The sequence below is a fragment of the Trichechus manatus genome, unplaced genomic scaffold, assembly GCF_000243295.1.
Source record: "Trichechus manatus latirostris isolate Lorelei unplaced genomic scaffold, TriManLat1.0 scaffold00029, whole genome shotgun sequence".
In the NCBI taxonomy this organism is placed as follows: domain Eukaryota; kingdom Metazoa; phylum Chordata; class Mammalia; order Sirenia; family Trichechidae; genus Trichechus; species Trichechus manatus.
In genome coordinates, this window is record NW_004443965.1 from 17,011,331 (window position 1) to 17,032,368 (window position 21,038).

General features: G+C 36.0%; 1 protein-coding gene across 12 annotated transcripts in view; it reads right to left on the reverse strand.

The window, feature by feature from the left end:
• ERBIN (erbb2 interacting protein) overlaps positions 1-21,038 on the reverse strand; it is a 180,960-nt gene that overhangs the window by 83,160 nt on the left and 76,762 nt on the right. For 11 of the 12 annotated variants that reach the window (XM_023729587.1, XM_023729588.1, XM_023729589.1 and 8 more), the window contains 2 exons: positions 4,695-4,773; positions 2,989-3,078 (listed from right to left, as the gene is read on the reverse strand). The exons of the other annotated variant lie outside the window; for it this stretch is intronic. In XM_023729587.1, coding sequence (XP_023585355.1) covers positions 2,989-3,078; positions 4,695-4,773 — 169 coding nt within the window. The remainder of the gene's footprint in view (positions 1-2,988; positions 3,079-4,694; positions 4,774-21,038) is intronic. 12 annotated transcript variants of the gene reach the window in all.

The window sequence follows — 21,038 nt, forward strand, 5'->3', positions numbered from 1 at the left end:
TGGATAAATTTCTAGAAACACACTACCTACCCAAACTAACACAAATTGATGGTGGAAATCTGAGCAGACTCATAACAAGATAAAAGACTGAAAAGGTAATAAAAAAAAAACCCAACAACAACAAAAAAAAACCCTGGCCCCGATGGCTTCACTGGAGAATTCTACCAAACATTCAAAGAATAGCTTATACCAGTACTACTCAAACTATTTCAGAACATAGAAAAGGAAGTTACATTTCTGAATTCATTCTATGAAGCCAGCATAACCTTTGTCTTAGTCATCTAGTGCTGCTACAACAGAAATACCACAAGTGGATAGCTTTAATAAAGAGAAATTTATTTCTTCACAATAAAGTAGCCTAAAAGTCCAAACTCAGGGCGTCAGCTCCAGGGGAAGGCTTTCTCTCTCTGTCGGTCTTCTCATCAATGTTCCTCCAGACTAGGAGCTTCTCCACGCAGGGACCCCAGGTTCGAAGGATGTGCTCTTCTCCTGGCACTGCTTTCTTGGTGGTATGAGGTCCCCGTCTCTCTGCTCACTTCTTTTATATCTCAAGAGATTGCCTCAGGACACAATCGAATCTTGCAGATTGAGTCCTGCCTTACTAACACAACCACCGCCCATCCTCCCTCACTAACATCATATAGGAAAATCACACAATACCAGGAATCACGGCCCATCCAAATTGATACACACATTTTTTGGGGGACATAATTCAATCCATGACAACCCTGATACCAAAACCAGGTAAACATGTCACAAAAAGAGAAAATTACAGACCAGTATCTCTCATGAATACAGATTCAAAAATTCTGAACAAAATTCTAGCCAATAGAATTCAGCATCATATCAAAAAAATAATACACCATGACCAAGCACGATTTATATCGGGGATGCAAGGATGGTTCAACATTAGAAAATCAATCAACGTAATCCACCACATAAATAAAAAGAAAGAAAAGAATCACAGGATCATCTCAATTGATGCAGAAAAGGCATTTGACAAACTCCAACACCCATTTCTGATAAAATTCTCAATAAAATAGGTATAGAAGAAATTTCTCAACATAATAAAGGGCGTCTATGCAAAACCAATGGCCAACATCATTCTTAATGGAGAGAGGCTGAAAACATTCCCCCTGAGAACAGGAACAAGACAAGGATGCCCTTTATCACCACTCCTATTTTACATTATGCTGGAAGTCCTAGCTAGAGCAATAAGGCAAGAAAAAGAAATAAAGGGCATCTAAATTGGTAATGAAGAAGTTAAACCATCCCTGTTTGTGGATGATATGATACTATACATAGAAAACCCTGAAGACTCCACGAGAAAACTATTGGAATGAAGAGAAAGATTCAGCGGAGTAGCAAGATACAAGATAAACACACAAAAATCAGCTGCATTCCTATACACCAATAAAGAGAATGATGAAAAGGACATCAGGAAAACAATACCATTTATAACAGGCCCTAAAAAAATAAAATACTTAGAAATAAATCTAACCAGGGATGTAAAAGACCTATACAAAGAAAACTACAAAACACTACTGCAAGAAACCCAAAGGAACCTCCATAAATGGAAAAACATACCATGCTAATGGATAGGTAGACTCACCATTGTGAAAATGACAATTCTACCCAAAGTAATTTACAAATACAATGCAATCCTGATCCAAATACCAAAAACATTCTTCAAAGAGATGGAGAAACTAATCATTATCTTTATTTGGAAGGGGAAGAAGCCCCAGATAAGTAAAGCACTATTGAAAAAGAAAAATAAAGTAGGAAAACTCGCACTACCTGACCTCAGAACCTACTATACAGCTACGGTAGTCAAAACAGCCTGGTACTAGTACAACGACAGATACACTGACCAGTGGAACAGAACTGAGAACCCAGATGTAAATCCATCCACCTACGGTAACCTGATCTTCCACAAGGGCCCAAAGCCCATCTAATGGTGAAAAGACAGTCTTTTTAACAAATGGTGCTGGCAAAACTGGATATCCATCTGCAAAAAAATGAAACAGGACCCATACCTCACACCATATACAAAACCTAATTCAAAATGGATCAAAGACCTAAATATAAAGCCAAAAAATTATAAAGTTTATAGAAGAAAAAACAGGATCAATGCTAGAGACCCTAATAAATGATATTAACAGGACACAAACCATAACCAACAACACACAAACTCCAGAAGATAAGCTAGATAACTGTGATCTTCTAAAAATTAAACACTTATGCTGTCAAAAGACTTTACCAAAAGAGTAAAAAGAGAACCTACAGAGACAAAATTTTTGGATATTATAAGTCAGACAAAGGTCTAATCTTTAAAATCTATAAAATGAGAGATAAAATAAGCAGATTAAGTGTCTAAATCCCACATACAGAATCTGATCAGTACACTAGTTTTAGACAGAAGATGACTAAAAATTTAACAGGTAGTTGAGTAGCACTTTTTTTCTAGTAATTAATTTGAATTCTGTATTGATACTTATTTATTCATTTGTTTTTTTCATCTATTCAGAGTGACTATAATATGATAGGAACGGCTCAAGATGCTGACAAAGGTGGGGGGTGAACCCCAGAAACACATTCTCTTCTCTCCAGAATTTTTTTTCTAGTGGGGAAGACAAACCAGTAAATTAGATAGTTCTGGATAGTAGCAAATGCTAAGAATAAAGCAATTAGTATCTCAAATACACAGAAATTACCCCCATTTAAACCATCTATTTTTGTATTCCTTAAAATCAATTCAAGTCTAAAATTACTTGTTTCTTTTAAACTCTTATTGTTTATTGTTTACCCGGGAAAATAAACTTCAAGTCAAAATAACAGGGTCAACAGAAATCTATAAAAGCCATAATGCTTGGAAATAATTATAAAAGTCTAAGAAACTGTAATTAATAGTATTACTAAATCAACTCGTATTTTTGTGAATTTTACAAGAGGTAGCAGTAAAAGGTTTTAGAAGAAACTATAATTTACCTGCCAAAATTAGCTGGCAAGAACTCAAGGAAAGCATCATTCAGATATAATTGTGTTAGGTTTAACAGCTGAGAAAATCCATCAGGAAGCCTAAATAAAATATATCAAAATTTAAATTAAGTTCATATACAGAATTTCAGTCTCTCACTTAAATCTCTTCAAGAATTTGTGTAATCAGATAATAGTTACCTCTTTCTTTCTATTAGATATCCTCAAATAGAGATTTGCCTTCAGTAGTATCTTACCTGTTTCAGTATTAATATCTTCATTTCTTTCTATTAAGTAGTGAGGCAGTATTTGTCTCAATATAAAATCTTCCCTAGTCAACCCACAATACACAGAAATGTATTTCTGACATAACTATGAAATCATCAGACACTCCCAAAATTCACCTTACATAGCATATAACAACTTCAAGTTTTTCATTAATCCGAAGGACTAGATCAGGGTCTCTAAACCTTGGCAATATTAGCATTTTCAGCAGGATAATTTTTACTGTGAAAAGGCAGTTCTGTGGACTGCAGGATGTTTAGCAGTATCCTTTGCTCCTAACCACTAAATCCCAGCAGCAATTCCTCCCTAGGTCATTACAACCAAAAATGTCTCCAGAAATTGCCAAATGTCCCCCAGAAGCAAAATCGCCCCAAATTGAGAACTGCTAGTTTAGATTATTTTCAATCTAACATTTGCCCCTTACAAGAATCAAATATAGATTACAGAAGGAGAAAAAGCTGACTGACATTTTAAGGCCATATAAGAAACTATATGTATCAGCTCTGTTTCTGTTTTCTCTGGCTTATGAAACAAGTCATACATTTAGAACTAAATAAACCTGTTGCCGTCAAGTCAATTCCAACTCATAGCGTCCCTATAGGACAGAGTAAAACTGCCCCATAGGTTTCCAAGGAGTGGCTGGTGGATTCAAACTACTGACCTTTTGGTTAGCAGCTGAGCTCTTAACCACTGCACCACCAGAGCTCTTTAGAACTAAGTATTAGAGCAATATTTTCAAATGAAGAGAATATACATCATCTTTGTTTGTCCTGGATTTTAACAAGTACAAAATCCTCTCACAGTAAGATAGCTGAGTCTTTAACTCATCTTATTTTTCCCCTACCTCATAATCCTCCATATTCCACAAACGGTAAAGCAACTCTATGTTGGAAAAATTCATCAAGAAATACAGTGAAGGCTGATTTCAACTCTCACCTTAGTTATACTATGCCATGCTCTGCTCTATCCATCTTTCCCTTCAGCATTTCATTTTCACAAAATTTAACAACTTAGGTACCAGCAAAGCTGTTTCTAGCCACTATCATCATAAAAGAATATACGTAACTTCCATCGTTTTCCTTTATTTTTAGAAGGCTGAGTGTGTCACACATCTGAATTGTAGATGAAGATATTTTTATACTGCGAAAATGACATTGAGAAAGGATACCTGGATTCTGGTCTCATTTCTGACATTAATTTGCTGTGAGACCAGGAGTAAAACACATTATCTGTTTGAATCTTAAATTATACCTTTGTAAAATAAGAGTTTACAAAATTTATTTTAAATGTTTATTTTTTCATCTAAAATTGGTATTTTTTATGGGTTGAAGATTAATACAAATTGTTCCTTAAAATATGTAAGGTATTATTTTACTACTGGTTTATAGTTGTTCTATTCAAAAAAGTAACTGAGAATGCAACAGAGAACTTACTTGGAAATAGGATTTACACTGGCCTCCACAATTGTCAAAACTTTACAATTTTTTATATTTTCTGGAAACTCCTGTATTCCTAGAAAATGAACAAACATTATTCAAATTATAAGAATCTATTCCTGGAACCAAAGTCATAACAGTACTACTACTACTACTATTGATGTATACCTTGCAGATTCAAAAGTAATTTATCAACTAAGCTGGAAATAGATAAACATCAACATCTCTGTGAATCAAACAGAAGCATCTCCACACCAATTTTTCTCTTTTTCATCTTCTCTTCATTTGCCTCTAAAACTGCTAATAACTTAGAATAGTTTTACCTTCCCTTCCTTCTTTTAGCATTTCTGAAAATTAGTGCCTTTTCTATGTGATGATGTTAAGGACACAAAACATATAACACATTTAACATTCTTTATGACTTTCTCACATACAGAGAAGCATTACTTTTCGAATGCTAGGCTCCAGATTGAGCTGGCTCTTCATATGTATAAACTAACAAAGTTTAATGCAAAGCTAAACATAAAAAACAGTTGCTGTCAAGTTGATTTCGACTCATAGCGACCCTACAAGATAGAGTAGAACTGCCCCATAGGGTTTTCAAGGAGTGGCTGATGGATGAGAACTGCTGATCTTTTGGTTAACAGTCAAACTCTTAATCACTGCGCCACCAGGGCTCCTAAGCCAAACACAGAAGTGAAAAACCTGTATCAGATATGCCAGTGAATGAAATCTAAATTTCTGAAGGCAGTCTTGTCTACCATTAAAATAATGAACATTTTCTCTTTCCTGTATCAATCTCCCTATTTTTCCTGTATTTATTTACATTTCCCTCTTTCCTCAACCTTTTTCCTTCACACAATCCAGTGGCCTGGTCACCATATAGTTAACTGCTTAGGGATTGTAGTAGAATATACTGCCACCTACTATTACAATGGGTAAATTCAACAGTTCTATTAGACATTTCAGCTTTTGAATTCGCTTCTCACCAATATTTCTCAAACCACCAGGGGTAAAGAATTAAGTATTTTAAATTTCCAATCTTTTGTGGATCAATACTTTTGTAAAATACCATACAAATGTTGTGACAACACAATTAAGTGTTCTGGGAATTCCCATTCTTCGCAATGTTATCCATAATTTGTTATGATCCACACAGTCGAATGCCTTTGTATAGTCAATAAAACACAGGTAAACATCTTTCTGGTATTCTCTGCTTTCAGCCAGGATCCATCTGGCATCAGCAATGACAGCCCTCATTCCACATCTTTTCTTAATCCGACTTGAATTTCTGGTAGTTCCCTGTTGCTGCACTGCTGCAGTCGTTTTTTTTTTTTTTTTTTTAATTATCTTCAGCAATATTTTACTCGTGTGTGATATTAATGATATTGTTAAATAATTTCCACATTCTGTTGGATCATCTTTCTTTGGAACATGCACAAATCTGGATTTCTTCCAGCTGGCTGGCCAGGCAGCTGTCTTCCAAATTTCTTGGCATAGACTAGTGAGCACTTTCAGCGCTGCATCAGTTTGTTGAAACAGCTGGTATTTGTCAATTCCTGGAGCCTTGTTTTTCACAAATCTTCAGTGGAGCTTGGACTTCTTTCTTCAGTACCATCATTTCTTGATCATACGCTACCTCCTGAAATGGGTGAGCATCAACCAATTCTTTTTGGTACAGTGACTCTGTGTATTCCTTCCATCTTCTTTTGATGCTTCCTGCGTCACTTAGTATTTTCCCCATAGAATCCTTCAATATTGAACCTTGAAGTTTTAATGTTCTTTCAGCTTGAGAAATGTCAAGCATGTTCTTCCCTTTTGGTTTTCTAACTCCACGTCTTTGCACATGTCATTAAAATACTTTACTTGGTCTTCTCGAACCTCCCTTTGAAATCTTTTGTTTAGCTCTTAATTCTTCCTTTTGCTTTAGCTACTTGATGTTCAAAATCAAGTTTCAAGGTCTCTTCTGACATCCTTTTTTCCCCCCTATCTTTTTAATCATCTTCTGCTTTCTCCATGTATGATGTCCCTGATGTCACCCCACAACTCATATGGTCTTTGGTCATTAGTGTTCGCTGCATCAAAACTATTCTTTAGATGGTCTCTAAATTCAGGTGGAATATACTCAGGGTTGTATTTTGGCTCTTGTGGACTCGTTCTAATTTTCTTCAGCTTCAACTTGAACTTGCATTATGAGCAACTGATGGTTTGTTCCGCAGTCGGCCCCTGGCCTTGTTCTAACTGATGATATTGAGCTTTTCCATCATCTCTTTCCACAGATGCAGTCAATTAGATTCCTGTGTATTATTATACATATGGTGAAATCCATGTTTATAGTCACCATTTATGTTGTTGAAAAAAAGTATTTGCAATGAAGAAGTCGTTGGTCTTGCGAAATTCTATCATGCAGTCTCCGGTGTTGTTTCTATCACCAAGGCCATATTTTCCAACTATTGTTCCTTCTTCATTGCCAACTTTAGCATTCCAATCTCCAGTAATTACCAACATATCTTGATTGCATTAAAATATTGTAATATATAGCATACATAGTGTATTTTTATAATTATACTTTTATAATCTGTAATACACATTTGATTTATAAGGACAATTTCTTAAGAAGGCAACAGACTAAAAAAGAATACAACAATCACAGTAATTTAATGGTCTTTTTTGCATCCCGACAGATTAAATCTATATAATTTGACATAGTGTAAATAAACAAGCATATTAATCTTAAAAACAGCAAATAGTAAACGCAGAAGTGATTTTTATCTTGTTCACCTCTTGATTTCCAGCATCTAGCACAGTGTCTGTCATGGTAGGTATTTGTTAAGGAATGAATTAATAAATTAAAAGCATCAGGAAAAAGAGAAGAACGATAAAAAAAATTCTTATCTTCCTTTTGTTACTCATAAAACCAACTACTACCTCAGCCCAACACATTTTATACATTTTATCATAAAAAATCATTATTATAACCTGTATTGTTCTGATGTGATTCTTTTGTAATTGCTTTAAATGTAATAAAATCTCAGACTGAAGGCAGCATAAAGGTTTTCTAAACAAGCATGATAAAAGTTCAATTTTTCACATAACTTAACTACAGATTAAAAATCCTTGCACCATACTATACTGAAAACCTGCATCATGCCCTGGAAGAAAACTATTTGGAAGAGAGGGGAATAACAAAAAGATCTACTCACTTACATAGATAAATGGCAATTGTTAAGTTTGGAGACATTAAAAAAAAAAAAAAAAAGGTTTTAAAGGTACTATCGTGTCCTAGAGTCGAATCTGACTCACAGTGACCCTAATATGACAGAGAAGAACTGCCCTGTACGGTTTTCTAGGTTATAATCTTTATGGGAGCTGATTGCCAGGTCTTTTTTCCTGCAGAGCTGCTGGTGGGTTCGAGCTACCAACTCTTCAGTTAGCATCCAAGCACTTAACCATTGGACCACCAGGGCTAGGATGATGAAATAACGGGATTCATATAGTATGAGGACATATACGAAAGTGAATAACGAGTAATAAAGTACATTCAAGCCAGATATCTTGAATTTAATTCTCAGCTCTACCTCTTTATAAACTTTAGGTGGCTTCTTAGGCTCTTTCTGCCTTTGTTTCCTTATCTGTAATGCACAAAATAATAATGCCTCACAGAGATTTTATAAAAATATTAAATGAGTTAAGACAGACGACAGAGGGCTTGAAGCAGTGAGTGTTAAGTTCTCAATAAATGTTAGTTAATATTGTTATATTTAAAAGTTTTCATCTGGCCAATAACCATAAACTTCCAGAGCTTTAAGAATGCAGATATTTTTTAAGTACTGAGGGCTTTTGCAGGTTATTAAAAGTTTATTTTGCAAAGGTAATATATAGCTATATAAATTTAAGCATTACAGAAATAGTGTAGATATGAGAATGCTGACACATTGCGAAAAGTGTAACCAATGTCACTGAATAACGTGTAAAAACTGTTAAACGACAACCTATTTTGCTATGTAGTTTCTCCAGAATCACAATAAAATATTTTTTAAAAGGAAATAATGTAAATAGAAAAGTCTCCCATAATTGCACTCCCTCCTGCTGTATGTTGAATCTATAATTAAAAATCTTCCCACTGAAAAATATCAAGTGTAGATATGTGTGTATATGTACACACAAGTGTGCACACACATATACAATATTATAGGACGATCCATTCACTCATTCAACAAAAATCCATCATGTATCTGGGGTCCTGATCTAGGTACTGGAAATACAGCTGTGAATAAGAGTGCTTATCCTCAAGGACTGGTATTCTAGTGGGAAAAGAGAGAGGTATTTCTAATTAAGTAAATAAGAAAATTTCAGATTGTGATAAATACTGAACATGGTAATGGGTTACAGAGTTAAGAAGAAGTGAGTTCACGTAGTCAGAGAAGACCTTTCAGAGGTGAGATCTGAACAATGAATAAATAGCAACCATGAAAAGATCCGAAAAAAGAATAATCCAGCTAGAGGGAATAACTACAGTATATTCCCTGAAAAAGACACAAGTTTAGTATGTTTGAGGGACAGAAAGAAAAGCTATAAAATGAATGAGAGAAAGCAGAACAACATTTAGTAACAGAAATAAGTAGTGACCAGATCAGATACAATCATAATCCATGGTAAACAGCTTGGCTTTTATCAGAATAGCTACAGATAGTCATTATTTAAGTAGAGGAGTAAAATGATTTCATAGCAGTACCAATATACACACCTAACAACAGTATATTAGGAAGCCTAATTTTCTATATCCTTAACAGTAGATGTTATCAACCTTTTAAATCTTAGACCAGCTATTTCACTTAAAAGATTGGACATCATCATATGTTCATAGGTCTCCTGTATTTCTTCTATGTGCTACATGTTCATGCACCTTGCCCATTTTGCAACTGGGTTAACTTGTGTTTACTGATTGGTAGCAATCTTTATTTATAAACAGATACCAGCCTACTAACAGTTATAAACATTGCAAGTATTTTCTCCTAGTTTTTTTAATCCTTAATTTTTTTGATAGTCTTTGCTATAGAAAGTTTATGTATTATGTAGTTAAATCTGTCCGTTTTGTCCCGTTAGAGAAATTCTTTCATTGTTTTGTATAATACTCTTCTCTTGTTCTCAAAGGGAAAGATGTCAACATTTCACCATTAGGTACACCTCCTTTATATTTTTATAGATATTAATATTCATCAGATTAAAGAAGTTGCCTTCAATTCCTACTTGCCAAAGTTTTTTTTTTTTATTAACATAAACAGATGTTGATTATTACCAAATGCTTTTTCTGACTATGTTGAAATTATCTTACTTTTTTTCTCCCCTTTCTGTTAACCTGGTAAAATACATGGACTGCTTTCTGAATATTAATCCAACCTGTATTCCTAGGAGAAAAAAAAAAAAAAAAAAACACCAAACTAGGTCATGATGTATTATACTTTTTTATATTACTGGATTCAGTCTGCTAATATGTTAATATTTTTGCATCTATGTGTATGAATGAATCCTTTCTTGAATTGTTCTTTTTGGGTTTGTAATCAAGGTTTTGCTACTCTTTTAAGTGAACTGTTGAGTCTTCTTTTTTATTCTCTGCAAATTTTTGTATACAGTATTAATTCTTCCTCATATATTTGGTAGAATTCATTAGTAAAAGCATCTGGACTCCAGATGTCCTTCAATAGGTGAATGGTTAAACAAACTGTGATACATTGATAGCATGGACTACTACCCAGCAATACAATGGAACAAACTATTGATAAATAATGTATCTCCAGGAAATCATGCTGACTGAAAAAAGTCAATTGCTAAAGGTTACGTATTGTATAATTCCACTTACATAACATTTTGAAGTAAAAAAAAATTTTAGAAAAGGAGAAGAAATTACTGATTGCTGGGGGACGGGGGTGGGGGGTTGTCCTGGAATGGAGATAGGTGTGGTTATAAAAGGACAACATGAGAGATCTTTGTAGTGACTGAACTGTTCAGTATATTGACTGTGATGTTGAATACACAAACCTACACGTGTTAAAATTATAAAGAACTAAACACGCACACAGCAGTCCAGGTTAAAACTGGGGAAATCTGAGTAAGATTGGTGAACTGTATCAATGTCAATATCCTGGTTGTGACAGGCATAAAAAACAGGTTGTGTTATTTTCTGTAACTGTGCAAAGTGTTACCATTGGGTGGAGGGGACTGGGTAAAGAGTACACAGGATCTCTCTCTAGTTTTTCTTACAACTGCAAGTGAATCTAATCTATAGTTATTCTCAATAAAAATTTTAATTAAAAATTCTTCATGTTTCCTTAAGGAAAGGTGCTACTGTTGTTTTGTTATTGTTACAAATTCAATTCCTCTAACAATTTCAAGATAATTCAGATTTTTTAAATGTCAATTTTGGAAGTTTTATTTTTCCTGGAATTTATCAAGTTCATGTAAGTCTTCAAGGAAATGTGAACTCTGATGGATTTCTACTGTTATTAAGGAGTTACCGTTAGCTGTTAATTTTTAAAATAATTTATTTTAGTTAGCTGTTAATTTTTTTTTAATGTGATAGTGGTAGAGTGGTTACATCTTGAAATATTTACATATGAGAGAGTTTTCTGAGATTTGCTTTAAAATAATCAGGGGTAGGAAAGTACCAGGTATAGTTAAAACTACACTGACAACATATTAATAACTCTTGAAGCTGGATGATAGGTACATTAGGTTCATTATATTCCCTCTACTTTTGTAAATGTTTAAAACATTCCACTATAAAAATTTCCCACTGTTCAGTAACTAGAAAAAGACTCAGAAATGACAAAGATGACAGGATTAAAAGACAAGGCCTTAAAAATAGCTACTGTACGTAAAGAAAACACACTGATGAGGAAGGAAAGGTTGAAAATATGAAACAAATGAAACTTTTAAAGTTGAAAAAGAAAATATCTGAATGAAAAATTCACAGGAATCTAGGCTCTGTAGCATCTACTGTCTACATATACCAACAAACCAACCCGTTGCCACTGAGTCGATTCCGACTCGTAGCGACCCTACAGGACAGAGTAGAACTGCCCCATAGGGTTTCCACAGAGCACCTGGTGGATTCGAACTGCCGACCTTTTGGTTAGCAGCCGTAGCTCTTAACCACTACAACACTAGGGTTTCCCTTTCTACCTATAGTCAGAGTAAAACATAAGGCAGATCCTGCTCACAATGAGCTGCTCAAAACCCTCCAAATGGCTCTTCATTTCACTAAGAGTGAAAGCTAAGGCCCATACAATGGCCAACAAGACCCTAACATCTTCTGCTCCCCCAAATCCGTACCCCTCTGACCTCTATTCCTATTATGTTCCCATCTCATTCACTCTGTTTTAGGTACCCTAGCCTCGTGTTCCTCACACATGCTACGGATACTTGTACCTTACAGCCTTTGCATTGGCTGTTCCCTCTTTCTGACTGTGTAGTAATGAATCACCTTGCCAAAAAAATTTTTTTTTAGCCTTTGTCCTTGGTTTCCTGAGAGACAACCCTGGAAATTTCCTGAGTAACTAAAGTGCCTTTATCACCTAAAAACTCCAGACCACACCTGAGGATTCATACTAATGTGTGGGGGCTAGCCAGGTCGGAAAGACCACCAATATCAACTAACTTCAGAAGGCATGATTTAACCTATCATACATATTCAGTAAAGCCTCAAGTTTTAGTAATGAAGCCAACAAAGGCTCTAAACATAGAGGCTCCAAGAGCTTCCTGGCTGGCAAAGGGAAAGCAGCACGCCTTCTTTTGGATATGGAAACTCTATGTTGGGAACCCTCCCAGATCTTACTTATGTGTCTCTTCCTTATAATGATCCTGATTTGCATCCTTTTGCTAATTGTAAGTGCAGAACTTTCTGTGAATTCTGAGTCATTCCAGTGAATTATTGGACCCAAGGGAGTAGTGGAAGCTAGTGGGTGAGAGTGAGTGATCCCACAAGAAACCCCAAGCTTGGGGCTGGTATCTTAAGGTAGTGGGAAAACCCTAAATTTGTGGCCAGCAGGTCAGAAGTAAGGGTGTTGTGTGGACTCCCAAGTTAGCAGCTGGTCTATGCTTATCTGGCAGTCTGAAGGACAACATCCTTTTAACTTGTGAACTCTGACCTAGCAGGGCTTGGAATCCATTTGAGCCCCTGCTGAAACTCTGCATTTCTAACAAGTTCCCAGGAAGTTATACATAAGAATCACTTATATATGCAAATTCTCAGCAGGGAACTTGTTAGAAATGCAAATTCTCAGCAGGCGTTCTATTCACTAACATAGAATGAACTGGTTGGAAGCTCTGTGACCTGGCTTCACGTGGCTAGGGTCAGAGAGAAGGAGTACGGAGTGGGTGTCTAATGTTAGAGAAGACTGAGAAATGGGAAAGCAGGGATTTGATTAATCTTCACTCACATTTTAGGGACTGGATTTATGCTGATTCTTATCCATGAACTAGTATATTCTTACTTCAGTTAACTTCCTCACTTCCTTCAAATCCATGCTCAAATCATTTTCTCATGTATTAGGTAATCTCCAAAGATAGCTCATTTTGTTCTTATGCATAAAACATTCAGAATTTGAATTTTACCTTGAGTTGCTTCTTGACTCTGTAAACAGTATCAACTATCTCTTTTTTTTCATTCTCACTTAACTTCAATAAATAGTGTGACTTCTTTGTCATGTACTCTTTTTCTAAGTATTTGACCCTGTTGCTCAAACTTAATAAAATAAAGCACTAGATTAAAATACTATGGAATGTGGGTATCTTTTTCATATTACTCTGCTGCAATTACAGAAGAACTCTCTCTATACCCCTGAGAAAGACAACATCTAGAAGTGGCCTAGTACTATAAGCTGTATCTTGGTCTTATTACAAACTAGCATGCAGAGGGAGGCCTTGGTGTTATCTTATTGAACTAAACAATTTCATAGGATCATCAACATCAGAGCAGGCCACTCTGTGACCAAGACAGATCAAGAAAAAAAGCAAATCTGTAATCATGTCAGAACACAGACAAAATATAAACAGTGTCCAAGCCACAAAATATCAAACATCACCTTCTTCCATCCAATATGACTACTACTTCTTTAACAATTATGGATTTAGACTCGCCCATGGTTCCCCATGGTATGAGTTTTTCCTCACTGTAATGAGTATTAAACCCAACTTGTTTTAACTACTAGTGAACTAGTGAGATGGTGATCTCTGGCTGGATAGCATCAACAGTCCAATGTACTAGCTGTAAAATTTAAGTTAATACGTGGTTCCTTATAGTTTCTGCATTTTAGATGTTATGTTAATAAATACTAAAAATATACCTGAGTCATAGTCAAAACAGTCAAAACCAGGAATTGCAAACTTCAATGATTACAGCGGCCAGAGGATAAGAGATACATGATTTGAACCAGGTTTAACACAATGGGTGGTACAGCCGACGGGAACCAAAAAGTGCACACCTAGGTTACAGTTACATTTATTAAAACACTAGGCAATGATCCAAAGAGGACATGAAGTACTTACTGATGAAGATCAAAGCCTACATCCTTCAGTATGGCTTACACCTCAACATAAAGAAAACAAAAATCCTCACAAGTGGATCAATAAGCAACATCATGATAAATGGAGAAAAGATTGAACTTGTCAAGGATTTCATTTTACTTGGATCCACAATCAACACTCAATCACGAAATCAAAAGATGCAACACATTGGCCAAATATGCTGCAAAAGACCTTTTAAAGTGTTGAAAAGCAAAGATGTCACCTTGAACACTAAGGTGCCCCTGACCCAAGCCATAGTGTTTTCAATCGTCTCATATGCACGTCAAAGCTGTGACAATGATTAAGGAAGACGGAAGAAGAATTGACACCTTTGAACTGCGGTGTTGGCAAAGAATACTGAATATCATGGACTGCCAAAAGAACAAACAAATCTGTCTTGGAAGAAGTACAACCAGAATGCTCCCTAGAGGCAAAGATGGCAAGACTATGTGTCACATACTTTGGGCATGTTATTAGTAGGGATCAGTCCCTAAAGAAGGATATCATGCTTGGTAGGGTAGATGGTCAGCAAAGGAGAGAAAGACTCTCAGTGAGATGGACTGACACAGTGGCCACAATAGGCTCAAGTATAGCAAGGATTGTGAGGATGGCGCAGGACCAAGCACTGTTTCATTCTGTTGTACACAGGGTTTCTATGTGTTAGAATCAACTAAATGGCACCTAACAACAACAAGCAATGATCAAGGACCACTGGTAAACACTGGATTTAAGTTCCAGGGAAGTTTTAAGACATGGTTTTCCTTCTTCTTTCACTATCTTAAAAAAAAAAAAAAGAAAAACTAATTTATTAAAACAGTTGAACTATAAAGCAAATTAATAATATTAGAAATTTTAAAACATAAAAGAAAAATACCATGACTTCCCTGGCAATCTGTAATTTTCCTCTTAATCAATGTAACTTCTCTTAGCTTAAAGTGAAAAAGTCTTTTCCAGCAGTGTGTCCCCAATCATCAGATTTCCTCAGTTTCAAAGAACTACTTTTTGTTTTCACCACAAACTTTCAATTCATTCTGCCTGGGCTTTTTGACTCAATTAAAAAGAAAAGAACCTTGGTTTACCTCTCTAACATTCCCATATCAGATAGAAAGGTCTGCACTACTCTTTCTGGTTTCACTACCTAAAAACTCCTGGCTTTTATTTAATACGTTCAAACAGCAGAATTAACAATACATAATCTTTTTCATTCTCTCCCCTCCCTACCAGCTTTCTCACCCCTTCTGATGGAATGTTTTAATCTTCATCTCTATTAATTCTGTAGAAGATAGGCCATTTGGACACAACAGATGAAAATTTCTCTAATGCCAGTTGCTATCCACAATGGCTTGGGATACCAGCTTGGTGAATTTTTTCCTTTAAAGAGCTTACAATAACTAAAACTTTAGAAAAGGAAGAGCAAATTAAGACAGAAAATTAATGACAAAAAACCGAATTCCTTAAAAAAAAAAAAAAAATACAAAGACTAGTACCTTAAAAATATATATATATTTTTATATATGGCAGGGAGGAAAGTGGTATTACTGACAATTATTATAAATGCACTAATTGAGACTAAGGAGCTCTGGTGGCAAAATGTTTAAATGCTTGGCTGCTAACCGAAAGGTCGGCAGTTCGAATCTACCAGCAGCTTCACAGGAGAAAAGACCTGGTGATCTGCTCCCCTAAAGATGTGCAGCCTAGGAAATTCTACAGGAAGTTCTCCTCTGTCCTACAGGGTTGCTATGAGTGAGAATCAACTCGATGGCCCACAACAGAAACAACAATTGAGACTTAAGATTAATTTTCTAATATAATAGCATGGCCTATAAATAGAGAGACAAAGACTAGAGCCTAATTCTTCTTATTCCTAAGTGTTTCTAATCATGAAACCAAACTACCTGGCAAGCTGAAAAACACTGAAGAACTATAAAAAAATATCAGAAACTAAGAAACTCTAAAAAGCCAAAACACTAAAGCATAGGTTTTTAAATAAAAACAGCTTGATGAAACAATAATAAAGACACTACAATATATTTCCTGTCTCCTTGCAAGGAGGGCATAACAATAATGAATCTGAGAACGGGACCTGGCACATTAACATATACTCAAATATTATTAGACTGAACTATACAAACACATGAAAGGAGACACCACTACAGCTTAGTTATAAGATTAATCATCTTATTCAAAGCTTAATATACTTAGACATTATAATAGAGAAAAACTTTGCGGGCATCTCAATTTTCTCAGTCAGAATATAAAATCAAACTCTCATTCATCTCTATCATAGTGGTCATCTGAATGCTAGATAAGATTTTAATAATTTCTGCAGATGGGAAAATCTGGTAAATAATGCTGCTGCTGTTGTTGTCAGATGCTATCGAGTCAGTTCTGAGTCACAGCGGCCCTATGTACAACCGAATGAAAAAGTGCCAGGTCCTGTGTCATCCACCAATCATTGTTATGCTTGAGCCCATTGTTGCAGCCACTGTGTCAATCATCTCATTGAAGGTCTTCCTCTTTTTTGCTGCCCCTTTACTTTACCAAGCATGATGTCCTTGTCCAGGGACTGGTTTCTCAGATAATATGTCCAAAGTATGTGAGACGAAGTCTGGCCGTCCTCGCTTCCAAAGAACATTTTAGCTGTACTTCTTCCAAGAAAGACTTGTTCGTTCTTCTGGCAGTCCATGGTATATCAGTATCGTTCGCCAACACCATAAATTCAAAGATGTCAATTCTTCCTTGGTCTTCCTTACTCATTGTCCAGCTCTCACATGCATACGAAGCGACTGAAAACACCATGGCTTAGGTCAGGGACACCTTAATACTTAAAGTGACACATTTGCTTCTTAACACTTTCAAGAGGCCTTTTGCAGAAGATTTGTCCAATGCAATGCGTCATTTGATTTCTTGACTGCTGTTTCCGTGGGTGTTGACTACAGATCCGAATAAAATGAAATCCTTGACAACTTCAATCTTTTCTCCATTTATCATGAGGTTTCTTACTGGTCCAGGTGTGAGGATCTGTGTTTTCTTTATGTTGAGGTGTAATCTATACTGAAGTCTGTAGTCTTTGATCTTCATTAGTAAGTGCTTCAAGACCTCTTCACTTTCAGTAAGCAAGGCTGTGTCATCTGCAAAACGCAGGTTGTTAATGAGTCTTCATCCAAAATCCTGATGCCATGTTCTTCGACATATAGTCCAGCTTCTCAGATTATTTGATCAACATACAGATTGAGTAAGTATGGTGAAAAGATACAACCCTGATGCACACCTTTCCTGACTTTAAGCCATGCAGTTTCCCCTTGTTCTGTTTGAACGACTGCCTGTTGGTCTATGTATAGGTTCCTCACGAACACGACTGTTCTAATATTCCTATTCTTCACAATGTTATCTATAATTTGTTATGATCCACACAGCCAAATGCCTTTGCATAGTCAATAAAATACAGGTAAACATCTTTCTGGTATTCTCTGCTGTCAGCCAAGATCCATCTGACATCAGCAATGATCTTCCTCCTTCCACATCCTCTTCTGAATCCAGCTTGAATTTCTGGCAGTTCTGTCGATGTACCACTGTAATCGCTTTTGAATGATCTTCACCAAATTTTACTTGCGTGTGATATTAATGATTATTGTTTGATAACTTCCACATTTGGTTAAATCACCTTTCTTGGGAATAGGCATAAATATGGATCTCTTCCAGTCGGTTGGCCAGGTAGCTGTCTTCCAAATTTCTTAGCATAGAAGAGTAAGCACTTCCAGTGCTGCATTCATTTATTGAAACATCTTCATTGGTATTCCATCAATTCCTGCAGCCTTGTTTTTCAGCAATGTCTTCAGTGCAGCTTGGACTTCTTCCTTCAGTATCGTTTCCTGATCACATACTACCTCCTGAAGTGGCTGAACATCAACCAATTCTTTTTGGTACAGTGACTCTGTGTATTCCTTCCATCTTCTTTTGATGCCTCCTGTGCTGTTTAATATTTTCCCTATAGAATTCTTCAATACTGCAACTTAAGGCTTGAAATTTTTCTTCAGTTCTTCAGCTTGAGAAATGCCGTGTGTGTTCTTCCCTGTTGGTTTTCTAACTCCAGGTCTTTGCACATTTCATTACAATACTTTGTCATCTTGAGCTGCCCTTTGAAATCTTCTGTTCAGCTCTTTTATTTCATCATTTTTTCTGTTCACTTTAGCTATCTGACATTCAAGAGCAAGTTTCAGAGTCTCTTCTGACATCCATTTAGGTCTTTTCTTTCTTTCCTGTCTTTTTAATGACCTCTTGCTTTCTTCATGTATGATGTCCTTGATGTCATTCCACAACTCGTCTGGTCTTCAGTCATTAGTGGTCAATGCATCAAATCTATTCTTGAGATGGTCTCTAAATTCAGATGGGATATACTCAAGGTCGTTCCTTGGCTCTTGTGAACTTGTTCTAATTTTCTTTAACTTCAACTTGAACTTCCGTATGAGCAATCGATGGTCTGTTCCACAGTCGGCCCCTAGCCTTGTTCTGACTGATGATATTGAGCTTTTCCATCATCTCTTTCCACAGACGTAGTCAGTTTGATTCCTGTATATTACATCTGGCGAAGTCCACATGTATGGTCGCAGTTTATGGTGTGGAAAAAAGGTTATTTGCAATGAAGAAATCGATGGTCTTGCAAAACTCTATCATGCGATCACCAGCGTCGTTTCTGTCATCAAGGCCATACTTTTCAATTACCAATCTTTCTTCTTTGTTTCCAACTTTCGCGTTCCAATCACCAGTAATTATCAACACATCCTGGCTGCATGTTCGATCAACTTCAGACTGCAGTAGTCGGTAAAAAAATCAATTTCTTCATCTTTGGCATTGGCAGTTGGTACATAAATTTGAATAAGTCATATTAACTGGTCTTCCTTGCAGGCATATGGATATTATCCTATCACTGACATCGCTGTACTTCAGGACAGATTTTGAAATGTTCTTTTTGGCAATGAATGCAATGTCATTCCACTTCAGTTTTCATTCCTGGCATAGTAGAACATATGACTGTCAGATTCAAAATGGCCAATACCAGTCTGTTTCAGCTCACTAATGACTAGGATGTCGATCTTTATGCTTTCCATATCATTTCTGACGACTTCCAATCTTCCTTGATTCATACTTTGTACATTCCACATTCCTACTGTTAATGGATGTTTGCAGCTATTTCTTCTCATTTCGAGTCATGCCACATCAGCAAATGAAGGTCCCAAAAGCTTGACTCCATCCACGTCATTAAGGTCGACTCTACTTCGAGGAGGCAGCTCTTCCCCAGTCATCTTTAGAGTGCCTTCCCACCTGAGGAGTTCATCTTCCAGCACTGTATCAGACAATGTTCCACTGCTATTCATTAGGTTTTCACTGGCTAATCTTCAGAAGTAGACCATTAGGTCCTTCTTCGTGGTCTTAGTCTGGAAACTCTGCTGAAACCTGTCCACCATGGGTGACCCTGCTGGTATTTGAATACTGGTGGCATAGCTTCCAGCATCATGGCCAACACACAAGCCTCCACAATATGACAAACTGACACACGTGGAGGTCTGGTAAATAATACTTTCATTTAATGTACTAACCTTTCTTTCAAGCAACTTAGTACCTAATCAAACATGCAACCAAAAAACCCCTCAAATTTCTCATAAGACACACCAATCCAATATGCATGCTGTATAATTTCTGTTTTCAATAAAGTAGACTTGCAACGGCATGCACCTTAGGGTTAAAAATCACAGGATAATTAAAATAATCTCAGACCTCTAAAAGTAAGATGTCTTAATTACTGAAGTTACAATGATAAAAATTAGATTAGGAATTAGAGTTACTAGAATTTCTATTAGCTAAGATAGCAGTTAATGACAGTATCACAGTCTCCTGTCCTTCCTCGGCTAGCTGTGTTCCCCATCAAAGAAGTGCAGTTTCATCTAAACAGAAAATTAGTTTGAGATGAAAAAGAGAAAAAACTCAAAGAAATGGTTCCACTATTTAAAGAACAGATATGGCACTATCTAAGTGAGCGGTCATAGAAAAAGAAAAAAAGAATGGATAAATTAATTTTTAGTCAGTACAAATTATAATACAGCTAAACTGTCCTTCTTTCTCTAAACAGAATACTTAAGTGCTTATCCTAAATCTTTTGATCATATGCAAAATCTCCAACTTCTCACAAACATTCAGAGTTTCAAAGAATCATTTAAAGCAGATTTTCAATATAAACAACAAAAAACTACTGAAACTAGGAAAAGAAAGGAGAAACTCTAAAGTCCAATTAATTATCAAAACAGGTTGACATAACTCTAAAACATGTAATTCTTTAAGAAATAGCATGGAAGTCTGAGATATTAATTTAAAGAAGTTGCAGGGCCAAAACATAGCTATTTACATAATTCCGCCATTCGCATTTTAGCATAATAGATCGGGGGTTAACACGTAGATCTTCAGGGAGAATATGTCTGTGCTCGTTAATGAGCCAAGCAATATTTTCTTTAGTATTTCATCCTATAAATACTGGTAGCAAAGTTTACTAGCCTTTTCCAGATGCATTTAATTTTATCAATAATACTCAGAGATATCCTGTCTTCTTTCCTTATAACCTTAACATATTCCATTTAAAAAGGCCAAACAGCAGAAAATACACCTCTTTTGGACACAAGGTCAGACTATGATTTCTAAGGTCACAACAGTTCTAAAATTATATAACACTATGCAGTTGACTGGCGCCCTGGTGGTGCAGTGGTTAAGAGCCCGGCTGCTAACCAA